General features: G+C 38.6%; 1 protein-coding gene across 4 annotated transcripts in view; it reads left to right on the top strand.

Moving 5' to 3' along the window:
* Positions 1 to 12,705, top strand: part of ST18 (ST18 C2H2C-type zinc finger transcription factor) — a 48,592-nt gene that overhangs the window by 23,986 nt on the left and 11,901 nt on the right. For 2 of the 4 annotated variants that reach the window (XM_069005960.1, XM_069005961.1), the window contains 4 exons: positions 778 to 1,023; positions 6,658 to 6,773; positions 10,033 to 10,095; positions 10,892 to 10,960. In XM_069005960.1, coding sequence (XP_068862061.1) covers positions 778 to 1,023; positions 6,658 to 6,773; positions 10,033 to 10,095; positions 10,892 to 10,960 — 494 coding nt within the window. The remainder of the gene's footprint in view (positions 1 to 777; positions 1,024 to 6,657; positions 6,774 to 10,032; positions 10,096 to 10,891; positions 10,961 to 12,705) is intronic. The other 2 variants (XM_069005964.1, XM_069005962.1) reach the window with 1 other exon arrangement.

The following is a 12,705-nucleotide window of genomic DNA, read 5'->3' as shown; positions in this document are numbered from 1 at the left end:
GAGCTTTTCCCAGACTGGAAGGAGAGGTTGGGTCTCTCCCCAGTCTGCACACACCTCTGCAATTAGAGGCTGCTCTTTGCTGTTCTTCCCAGGAAGAAAAGGCTTTGTTAACTCAGGCAGAATGTCTGCATCAGGGAGAACCTCCTCAAGATCCTCCTGTAGCTCTCAGTCTAGTGGTGTCAGTGCAGACTTATGCCTTAGTGGCCTAGTCAAATTATGATAAAAGCAGTTTGTCATTTCAAGTGATGTAGAAAACCCTAGTGAAAATTTCTCCCACTGTGCTACTTTTAGATGTATTTCTTTCCCCCTCCTTCTCCTCCCCCATGATGCAGATGTTATAATGTTTCCAGGGTGTGGGGGGAAGGGAGGATATGCGATAGTAATGCTGTGGGATGACCTAAACAATGCATTAATACTTTTAACTGTGAATTGGGGTCATAGTTCTCTGTAAGAGTGAAAAGATCAAGAAGATTTAAAGCTAAACTTTGTTTAAATAAAACTAGATTTAGGGTGTATAGGTTATGGTTTAGAGGCATCTTATTTAAATTCCGCTTACTATGTTTAAGCTGAGATGCAGGGATACCATTACTGAGGCTACTCTTAAGTCTGCCTAAGAGTTGGACATTAACTGACATAAATCGAAAAGCTGGGTTTAGATTCAGATAAATTTAAATAAAAGCGTGCATTTATATTTATCCTTTAAAAGCACCACATGGTTATTTTACAGCCTTACCATGTCCATATCTAAACGTGTCTCTATTTCCTGTTGCATGTCAGGGAGCTGAGATAGAAGTGGATGAAAATGGCACTCTGGATTTGAGCATGAAAAAGAATCGAAGCCAAGACAAAGTTATGCCTCTCACTTCTTCCAGCACAGCACTTCCCACTCCTTCCTCTTCTCCTTTCAAAGCAAGCAGCATCCTGGTAAATGCAGCCTTCTACCAGGCACTTTGTGAACAGGAAGGCTGGGATACACCAATCAACTACAGCAAGACCCATGGCAGGAAAGAAGAAGAAAAAGAGGTATTTTTTCAGTTTCTGAGTGACTTTTTCCCTTGCATGAGAGACCATATAATAGTCTTTGGGATCACCTAGTGCAGTTTAAAGGGAATCAGTTTCCACAGGTAGAGGCTTGTGAACATTGAGCTAGTTTTAATGGTCTCTTGGATGTGATATAAGAAAAACCCATTACTCACTTTGAAAAATCTTGCTTTCAGAGCCTACTTGTTAATGTCTGTAAGTCTCTAAGATAAGGGAAACAAAGGTATCCATCATTAGAGACTGCTTTTTAAATTTTGTTCCTAATGCTCAGTCCTGTAACACAGACACCCAAATGGACTAGCAATCACCAGGGAAAAAAGAAAAACAAAGCAAAAATAACCCCAACAAATAAAATCAAACGAAGACAATTCTTTCATGCTGAAACTAAAAGCAATTTTTCCATACCATCTCTTCAGATAGAAGATAGATATCTTCTAGATAACTTGCTATGTAAGCATTTAAACACATGCTTAAAACCTTGCCTGTAGTATTCTTTCATTGGAAAACTTTTTACTTTGTATACTGAAAGAAATTTCCGCCAGAGAGTCTTAGATCTCCAGCTTGCAACTTCTGCAGCCAGTCTTCTAGAGTGTCACCTCCAACTCAGTAATTGTCTTGATTCTGGTTTTGTTTCAGTTTTGCTCTTTCATGTCTGCTCTTGACAACAAGGCAGCATAGTCTACTATGGCCTTTCCTTCTTATTCTTCTACTTTGCCAGTAACTTCAAATTTATTTTTTTCTCTTGAGCCTGACTTTCAGAATATGGACTGCTTTCATTTTTCTTAAAATCAGGAAGGGACCAACAGATCTTTGAAAGGCTGATTAGATAAAAGCTTATGTTACAACTTTCAGAAACAGACTAAAAGATGCCCCAGTTGGACAATTTTATACAATTAACTCCCTGTTTGTTTTTATATATCAAATAATAGAATTTGACCATTATATTTATTATGAAATTAACTTTTTTTCAAACATCAAATCTGACACTTCAAGAAGACAGAGTTGGGGAAAAGCTATTTATGATTGAGGTTAGAGGATCCAGGCCTCCAATTCAAAAACCACCCGGAATTAAAAGATAATTCAGTTGTGTAAGGAAAAAATCTGTCAACACTGGGTAGTCTGTTGCAATGTGTCCACTGAAAAAGCTTGCATTTCTTGGAGGCTGGTTTGTCTTGAACCCTTTGCAGTCTCCTCTTTGGGGCTAATGATGGTCCTTACCTCACCAATGACAGAACAATCTGTGTACCAGGGTTTTGGAGTGGGTTTGACATGAGGCAGGAGGCTGAGGGCTCAGGCCCTTCCCCATTCATGCTGCGCGATGAGCAAGTGTATCCAGCTTTGAGAGGACTGCCTTGCTGCTGAGATCAAGAGGTGCCACAGACCTGTCAGGGGACCTGTCATGTCACTCCTCCTCCCTGCTGCCATCACAGCTCAGCAAAAGAGCCAAGACAGGAGTACCTCCACATCTCCCTCAATCCCTGCCTGACTTTCACAAGGCTCTGATGAGTGTCTGGATGTTTCCCTGTCCCTTTCCAGCACAGGGAGTTTAAGGCAACTAAACTACCCAACAGGGCATAATGGTCCAATGCACTCAGGTGCTGGTGCCCCTTGCACTCGGTGCTTTGACACTGTGCATTTCATCCCTAATTGAGGATCTGGCCCCAGATCTCTGCTGTGAGATTTTGCCATCCCAGGAAGCCTTGATATGTCCAGTGATGTCAGGGCCAGAGGCTCTGTTTTCAAAATCAAAGACTGGCAGTTATCCCTATGCAAAGAAAATGACTGATTATATCTATTTCTAATTCATTGTTATCTGGTTCATATGCACAACAGTTGCTTAATTTTGGTGGTAATTTCCAGAAAATATTGTGTCTCTCTCTCTCAGCAAAATAGCCTGTCCAGATGCCCCCTTAAAAAAAAAAAAGTGAATTTGGAAAAAGCTCAAAATCTCTCCAAAAGGAAAGCGCTGAGAAATAACTAGAGCTGTCAGTTAGTTCAACTGTCAGTTCTCCAAAGATTTCAGGGCTTAAAAATGTTAAAAGTGCCAGATGCTATTATCTGTTATTCATGTTACCATTATGTTCTGGTCTTTGCCGAAATCAATATAAACTTCCATCTGTACATTAATGGGGTATCATTGCTTGCTTTCTTTCTGTAGTGTGCATGCATGAATACACACATGCTCTTTGCAGGAAATAGTAGTGCTTGGACCACTTGGGCTGGTTCCGATTTTTCTTTTAGTCTGAAATTCTTCAGATTTTTAACAGCATTTAACTATAAATCCATTCAAAAGAAAAAGGAAAAAATTATACATACAGTTGGGCTTGACTAACTGTGATGATCATCACCCAACATACCAGAAAGAGAGAAGTGCTAAAGGTGTTTTCCCAGAGGATTAGCTCTCCTTCTAAAGATAAATAGCTGGAGAAGGACACAAGCCAAGACATGATGCTCTACTCTTAGTCTTAAGTGAAGAGTATCAAAAAGTATTTGTTCTTTATTTCTAACCTTCTGTGTTTCAGACAGACACAACCCTTTTTGTGCCATGTGTAGTGATGTGAGGTTCTAGAAAGGCAGAATTTCAGTATTCCTTTGCACTGTCCTGCTTTTGCAGCTTCTACACATCTGAAGATTTTATGCTGCTTGAATAACACCAAGTGTTTCTCAAGGAACTAAGACAATGCTGAACAAGTCACCAGTTTTAAGTCTATATATCTCGCTCAGTCCTGGGAAACATACTAAAGGATAGCTAGGAAAAATCCTGTATAAAATTGTTGATGTTTCTGTATATTTATGTGTGTATAGCTTCACTTAAAAAAATTACAAATCTTAATATCTCAATTCAGAAAATTCACCATTAAGATTTGAAAAAAACCTAATTATTTAAAGACAGAAAATGGAAATACTGCAATTCTAAACCCTCTAGTATCAGTTATACTGGTGGCTGTAGGTGTACTCGTGTCAGTCTTCATCATGAAATCTTATTTTTATTAAATGACTCAGTGAAAAGAAACTGTGAACTGCAATACTGTAGCATTTTGTCAAGCCTTGATATACTTAATTCTCCATCAGTCTGCTCTGTGCAGCAAGTATCACACAGTGACATGATGAATAACTCACACACACACGCACACACACACACACAAGTTTCTGGTCCATCATCAGCAAAAGATCAGGAGATGTCTTTCATTTAAAACAAAGAACACAAGTTACACGTATGGAAACATTAACTTATCCTGCAGCACAAACAGTTATGGCTACTCTGGTGTACTGCAGGTTGAATCCTCAGGTACATGACCCAGATCAGGATCACAGTGGAGAGCTAGAGGGTTCTTTTCACCACTCCCTACTCCAGGCTGCTCTCAGAAGAAGTGGAAAAGGCTGATGTATGCTTTGTTGAGATACATGGGATCCAGGCAAAGCATGCTTTAAATTTTTGGAAACACACATCAGCTCAGTGATGCAGATGTAGCCTGGCAGAGTTAGTTGTTAGACAGGAAACTGATAAACCAGCCTTCTTTACCCTCCATAGATTAAGTAGAAACCATTTCATCTGTGTTTCTTGAAGTTATTTTGACATCTGACCCCTTCCAGCTGGCAACAGGTTAACAGGTTGGTAATAATGGTAACAGGGTGTTACCATTTTATTGTTTCTTTGGGGAGCTTTCAATTTTACAGTGACTTATAACAGTGATGATCCCTGCTTGCATGTGGTGCTAAGAAAGGTAGGTCAGAACTTGTGGACAGAAGTAGTCAGGAATTCAAATCCCCATTCTGCAGCTTTGAGTGGCAAAACCACCCCCATATGCCACTGGGACCTAGATTTAACCCAACTTTGGAAAAGTGTCTTTGAAGTTTCTTGATTCTTGAACAAAGCTGACATCCATTTTTCCACTTTTATATCTTAGCATTTTAGTTTCCATGTTTGGAGGACTTTCATCCATTTATTATTTCTGTACTAATATTTTATCAAGACCTTTTGTAGTTGCTAATTTTCTCTGTTGCTCCTTATCTGAAGTTCTTCAGAAATATAACTTCCAAAGCCTGAAATATATGAGAGTTTTTCTATTTATTTAAAATAATTACTCAATAACTACTGTGCAAGAATGTTTAGTAAAGCTGAATATATGTATTTTTGCTTTCTATATTTGTAGCAGATTAGATTATTCCCAAACAAATTAACCCCACAAATGTGGTTGCAAAAATCAGTAGTAATTGATACAGCAATACTATGGCATCGTTTCGATATGTATGTGTAGTGTGAGTTACAGTAGGCAGTAGGTAGCCAGTAGCAGAAAGCAGAAGGAGTCATATTGAGGATCCAGCCTCCAAACAGCCGAAGATGAGCTGCCAGAATTGAGGACCATATGGAAGCTTTATCAGAAGAAACACCCCTGCAGAGCTTACAAGACCCAGGAGGCAGAAACTCCATTTTCAGTCCAGATTCAACTCAGCCCTGCACTCGGTGTTAACAGCTCTGCAGACATCCCTGCTCCTCTGTCCTGGCACGTCTGTCAGCTGCACAAGCCCAGAGCATCCATGGCACCAGCCCCATGCGTTTAGCAGAGGCTGGGACCTTCCCCTCTCAACCACAGGCAGCAGTTTCTGCTCCTACAGATGGTAATCTCTGGGAAATACCTGCGTATTGGAATGGAATCACACAGCCAACATGAAGTCCAAGAAGGGATTAATAGAGGTTTGATAATTGATGCTTTAAGCTTTGGAGGATTCTCGAATGATAAAATAGCTACAGAGCACCCCTTCGAAAAGAAAATACTTATCTTTCATAAAGGTAATAATAATTGAAAGTATAAACCAAGCTACTCTGAAGTGATCAAAGATTTTTCAGAAAACAAAAACGTAATTTCCTTCCAGGACTCCAAGTTTCCAAAATGCCTTCCCAAGGGAGTGAATGCTCATGATTCATACCATCCACCAAACAGCATGGTAGAAGTGATGATTTTGATCTACAAATGGTAGAAATCAAGAACTACCCTTAGTATCCTGCCCTTAAGAAAATTTCAAAGTCATTTTTTTCTTTATGATTTTTATTTTAGCAAGAATCTGCTCTTTGAATATGATAACAAGACATTCCATTCCACAGACTTAAAAAGCTTTGCATTTACATTTGCTTATGCAAAATAGTACTTTTTTACATTTATGATTGCAATTTTATAATTTATGATTGCAATAGTCACCACTTCAACTGTATTCAAAAGTCAGCAACATACTTACACAGAAAATAAAAAGAACATAATTGCTGAAGTCTGGTTTGGCTCTCCCAACAGCCACTTTTATTTTCTCTCTGTACTTTTCTTTGGTCTTTATCATCATCTTATAAAACAACCCCAAATTTCTCCTATATATGGCTTAAGCTAGCATCTGTCTTCAGAAATATTTACACAATATTTTTAAAAGGCTACCTGTAAGAACCTGAAACTATGATGTACTAAACTTTCTTAATTTCTCTCCATCATATCTTTTAAATTTCTTTCTCCTTTTATTTTTTTAAAGTTTTACAAGAGGTTCTCTTCTTGCCATGGCAAATTATTTCTTGAATGTGTGGGAGGACTTGAAGAGAGAAACCTTTTGTCACGTTCTCATCTAATATTTCAGAAAGATCCAGTGAGCTCTCCAGAAAACATGGAGGAAAAGAAGTATCCAGGAGATGTCTCCATACCGAGTCCTAAACCCAAGCTTCATTCAAGAGATCTCAAAAAGGAACTCATCACGTGAGTCACAAAAAATGCTGCATTTTCCTTTGCCCTGGTAAAGACCGGCTGTGCTGCTGTTCTGAGTTCTGCTTTGAAGTAGATTTGCAGGAGCTGAGCAGGGAGAGTTGCACAATTTACTGCACGTGGTTAGTTCCACATTGTGGGTATGTAGACATGAGGTTTGGAGCTGCATCAAGCCAGAGTATGCCTGGGGGTCTGGATAGATCAATGACTAAATTTCTACTGGGTGCCACTCCTTATTCCTCAGCTAGATAGGTATCAAGCAGGCAACAACTCCTTCTAAAAAATACAGTTTCATTACATGCTACAGATTGGCTCTGATAATGCTTACATAATTAAATAAGCTTTAATTGAACAATCGTCATTATAGATCCATTGCTTAGAGCTTGTGCAGAAGCAGTCAGGATTTCTCAGACAGAAAACATGCAGAGTTCATAAAAAGATAAAATACAAGACAGAAAGTGCCACAGTGTTTTCCAACCTGTAGGAAATATGTTTAAGTCCTTCATCTGCTTCCTTCCAAGCAGAATCAGTTATTCAGTCTTGCAGAAAACCCAGTGGCTGTACAAAGTCATGCTCTGAGAGTATAGGCTAATACCCTCTTTTCTGAAGTACTGAGATGCACCTGCTCTATCTTAAGATCCAAAACTTTACTATCTAGAACTGCAAATATATTCTGTTAAATCTGTCTGCATACAACAGCTTGTTTCAGTTTAGAATTGTTCACTAAATTTGTCCCAAGCAGCTCATAGCACAAGTCACTTTTTAAAAACCTCATCTAGGTTCTTCCCAAAAGTCCTTATGGGTTCACATCAACATCATTTTGATATCAACACTGAGTTTTCACTGTAATAGTCCACTAGGACTCAGCAATCATTTATGGCACTTTTCTTTTTGTCCCAAACCAGAGCAGGTCTCTCTGAACAAGCATGGTCTGTATCACTGAGTGATGATAGCCCATAACATATCACTGCATGCTCACCCATAAATAAATGAGTCACATCCCACCAACTTGTGTCCTGCTCTCCAGACTCGGTGGCACTGAAGCAGTTAGAGCTGCCTCTGTCTCTAGAATTTACATTTCCCTGGGGAAATGCTGCTATGAAGAGTGATTCTTTCCCCTCATGTCATGCAGTCTGCATGTTGCCTACTCACCACATTATATCTGCAGTTGTAGTTCATGACCTAAATTGCTACAGGTCAGGTTGTTTTGCCTCTTCTTCTAAAACAAATGCATACAAAATCACTGAGACTTTATTTTCTGAAGACTAATGGCTTTTCTTTTATAATATTTATTCCTTTGTCATACTGACCTGTTTTGAGATGCCTGTAAAATACTTTTCCACTCTCCTAAATAATAACACCAGAGTATTTACTAGGGCAATGATGAGCTTACAGTGGTTGTACTCTATTATGTTCAAACAGTGAGTAGAGATAGGTATCTAAAATGTAGTTGTGCTGAAAATTAAATAAGGAATAGTTTTAATTTATCAGAAGAATCCATAGGCTATGTAGGGATCAGACTACATTCCTGTGATCCCATTGAGCTCAGAAATTGTACTGAACAATTCAGTACAGTTGGCTCCATCATGAGGAAGCTTTTAAAATGACATAAGCACTTGCAGAGAAAAATTTTTGAACGTGGTTAGTGCAGCTACAGTGAAGAACTGTATGAACACCACCTTCTAGCATGTGCTTTCCGTTTTTCCATGTTAATTCTGATGCCCTTAACGGCATCACTCAGGTTGAAATGGGCTGTGAAAATGAGGCTGATGTCTTCCTAAGGCTTTTTTACAGATTTGAAAAACTTCCTAGCACTCTGCCAGCTCAGAGAAAATACCCAGGTGAGCATCTCAGGCACCCCTTTTTCATTAGCATGGAACACTAGATAATGGTTTTTGAACAGCATCTGCTTGTCCTTTTTATCCATATTCCCAGTTAAAGAAAACCAGTTCTTTATTAGGCAACTCTGCAGCATTGGTGTTAAGAGTGTTTTAAGGTACTGTACAAAGGAATATTTAATCCACCTCCCTCTCCATGCACAAGTTGCATTTCTTGGTATCTTCACCCTTTTGGAGTGTTGCAGTTTGATAAATGAGTTTAGCGTTACAACTGAAGAAGGGCTGAGGAAAAAGAGAAGCTATAACATCTTCTCCAGGCTGAGCATATACCTCCATCCCTTGATTTAAATGAGTTTATGTGTTCTGTTAAATGTACACCATTGTCTTGGTTCCAGCCAGGACAGGGTTAATTTTTGCAGTAGCCAGGAGATGGCACGGCTGGGACCTGGAACCTCACCCAGGGAGAAGGTTTTCCTCCCAGTTGAGTAAGCTTGGCAAAGGGAGCAGTTGGGTAACACCAGTACTGAGCCAGGGTAGTGCAGCACTGGTTCTGAGCAATCATGTGCCTATCCTGTACACCTTCTTACGGATATTTTTGCTGTTACCATGCATTTTGTTATCTCATTGCTCTTTCCAGTAAATTATTCTTACCTCAAGATGTGATTTTCACCTTTGTGCCTCCAATTCTCCTCTCCAACCTGCTGCAGAGGAAGGAGGAAGGGAGGGTGAGAAAGAGGCCTATGGTTTGGAGAGTCTTGGTGGGAACACTCACTTGGAGAGTACCATTCCTAAACCACAACAACCACTTTTGAATCACTTCTCAGTTCATCTGGAAAACATCTTGAGAAAGTTCTGTGCTCTTTCTGAACTTCAGCTGTGTGACATTGAAGTGCTTTCTGTTCTGCAAGCAACCCTAACACCTTTCTCACTCTATCAGTAAATAAATATTGGATGTGTTTCTAAAGACAGTGCCTTAATCTAGTCAGAAGTGAAAAGAATTATTTTAAATATTACTGTTCTCTTCCCTATGTTATACTGGAGGTCAGGTCAGAAACTTCAGCTCTAACATTTAAGAATTGCTGTCAAAATTTTGTACCGACAATGAAACAGACTTCTTAAGAACCCACTTTGTAACCAAAATACCTATGCAAAGGTAACCTTACATAGATAAAAAATAAGGTTTTGAATGATTTGCATTGTGGAAATAGGAGAAATTCTTTCCATCTCCGCTTCAAGTAATCATTAAAAAATAGAAGTGAAGTTTTTCTAGTTTTCTGCAGCGTCGTGACAATGTTGAAATGTGTAATGATGAATGTGATTGCCCTAAAGATCATTACATAATTCACTGCAGGGTATGGTGAACTATGTGGTGAATTACATATACTCTAATTTCTCATTGCTTCTTCTTTGCATAGCTGTCCAACTCCAGGATGTGATGGTAGCGGTCATGTAACAGGAAACTATGCCTCACACCGCAGGTAAGAAACAACAGGAAGCCTAAAACAGGAAATAGAGCTACTTTTAGCTCTTGTCATCTTTTAACCTTTTTATAATAACCATGGGTAAATATTCGAAAGCACTTTGCAGTAAATAATCCACAGAGAAATGTGTCTGTTTTTCCTGGTTTTGGTATATTTGTGAAAGTCTGGACTTTAGATATTAATGCAGAGTTAAGCAGCATATGCTCATTAATGTAGCTGCACTTCTTAGCTGAGACCTGCAGATAAGTCATTTAGTAAAGTTTGCATTTCCCTGAGTGTACAAGCAGTCTCTATACAAATGCTGCTGCATGCAACTAGAAATAAGGTTCCTGAATATCTCTCTATGAATGGCTTTAAAATTCATAGATCTGCTATTACAACCTGAGGATGTTAAATATCTTCCTCAAAGTAGCCTACTGTCAACCTAGGGGTTGAAACTATATTTTCCTGCTTTTCCCTTGGGAGCAGGATGGAAGTGTATTCTGCCTTCTACCACCCATGTGGACCAGATCCTCTAGCTGTCCTTCATATACGAAGCATAAAGGATGGATTCTGTGTACCGCTGCCCCACCCTAGCAAAGCTTTACAGGGAAAAACCTTTGTCCCTAACTATATATTTTTTAATTGACTTAAGAACCACAGCCTTATATTGGCTGCTCCTTCTTTGCCAAGAACAAACATTTGAAGGTATAATTTTAACTGGTATAAGTCATAGATTGTCTGTATGTTGTTGTATTGATAAAAATAAAGGCCTTCGTTTAGTAAAGTATTTCACATCAGGTTTTCTTTTCAGTGTTTCTGGGTGCCCATTAGCTGACAAGACATTAAAATCCCTTATGGCTGCTAACTCTCAGGAGCTCAAGTAAGTATTAACAATAGCACAAATATTATTGGTTTTTGTCTTTGACAAACATGTTCCCTGCGTTATTGAAATTGTAAATTTGAATTGCTCTGAGCGGTATCAAACCTTTGTTTGAAAAGTGAAGTGAATTGGTTTGAAAGCTTTTGAGTGAAATAAAGTTTACTTTTCTCCATTTGTCTTTCTTCATTCTTCATTGATTAATTAACCTCTTCATTTTCATTAATTAATCAGGACTTCGGGGGAAAAAATTGTAAACACTAGGAAAGATGCAGTTTTCTCAGTATTTCTGAATCAGATAGGAATAGAAAATATCTAATACATAAGACTGATCTGGCAAATAACTGATCCAGATAGAATTAATTGGAATTATTTAGTTAGAAATAAATCTAGTTAGAATAAATCTAAAAATGAGACCAGAATACCTGCAAATCATTTTTTATTACTCACTACCCTATACTATGAGTTTAATGTCAGTGAAGCAGACATCAAGTCATATGATTTTGTGCTGGCATAATTCTCACCATGAAATGTCACTTACAAAAGGACTGTGCAGGCTCTGCTATATAGACAGATGTATAGGGACATATGAATATTTCAAAAATCTGTAGTCGAGAGGCACTGGCAACCAGTCATCTAGTTATTGAATTGGCTTTGTCAATAAGGATGTGGGGAAAAGGAAAGGATAATTAGAGTTCTTTCATAGCTTTCCCTCTGCAACTTGTAAATTGGATCCCATAATAGATGGCTTGGAAAAACTCATGAATGCATGTAAAAAGGGGAGAACCCCGTGACTGTCCTTTCTGTCCTTTAAGTTCATCCCTAGTCCAGATAGAAGAAAATAAAGTCTGATGATGGCTCTATTTTCCTTTCCTAATGGTATTAATAGCAGAAGTGACTACATTTAGACTTGGCTCAGCGTTTGGCTTCCCCAGATCAAATGTTAGTGGTCTTATTCTCCAGCCTTACAACTTAAATTATAATTGAAATGCTGAACTGATGGTAGCTATGAAGTTGAATGTACAGGAGATGCAGCAAAATAGCAAAGAAAGACCATTTATTTAGGCAGCTGTCCAAAGCAGTTCGCAAAGCCAGTAGGTAAACTGGCACACTGGCACAATGCTTCATGTTTTGACATCCCTGATCCTCAAAGGTATAAAATGTATGTTTAATTGGTTTTAAAAGAGCAGAATGGTTAGCAAGGAGCTGACTTGCAAAAATGCTGACAAATTTGAAATCATTTGCTGAGTCATATATATTTGTCCCTGCTTTTATTGGCTTTCTGCCATAGAAAGACACTCACACAAATATTTTGAATAGTTGCTCCTCATGCATCACCCCCCCCGCCCCATTCATGTGTGAATAAGTAAATTTGCATACCAATATGGTTATTTTTCCACTAAAGCTTCTAGAGTTTTGGTCATGCCATAAGGAAAGAGGAGCAACAGCATATGACTTAAATGACAAACTGCACACTGTACGCCATGTATAATAAGTGAGTTGTGAAAGACAAAGTCAAGGTTCATGGACATTTCACAGACAGAAATATGTTGCATAACGCAGTTAGCATTTAATTTCAATTAACTAGAAAAAGAGCAAAAATCAAAATCTGTTCACAGACAATTCGCAAAAGGAAAAAAGGGCTAAATAAAATTATTTTCCACAAATGTACCACCTTAATTTAGGTTCCTGCAAACATAGATCAGGTGATATTTTGAACAAAACTCTGCTTCTGGCTAAATTAAACC

The sequence above is a fragment of the Aphelocoma coerulescens genome, chromosome 2, assembly GCF_041296385.1.
Source record: "Aphelocoma coerulescens isolate FSJ_1873_10779 chromosome 2, UR_Acoe_1.0, whole genome shotgun sequence".
Taxonomy (NCBI): domain Eukaryota; kingdom Metazoa; phylum Chordata; class Aves; order Passeriformes; family Corvidae; genus Aphelocoma; species Aphelocoma coerulescens.
Note: the sequence above shows the minus strand (reverse complement) of the source record. Positions and strands in the feature narration are given on the sequence as shown.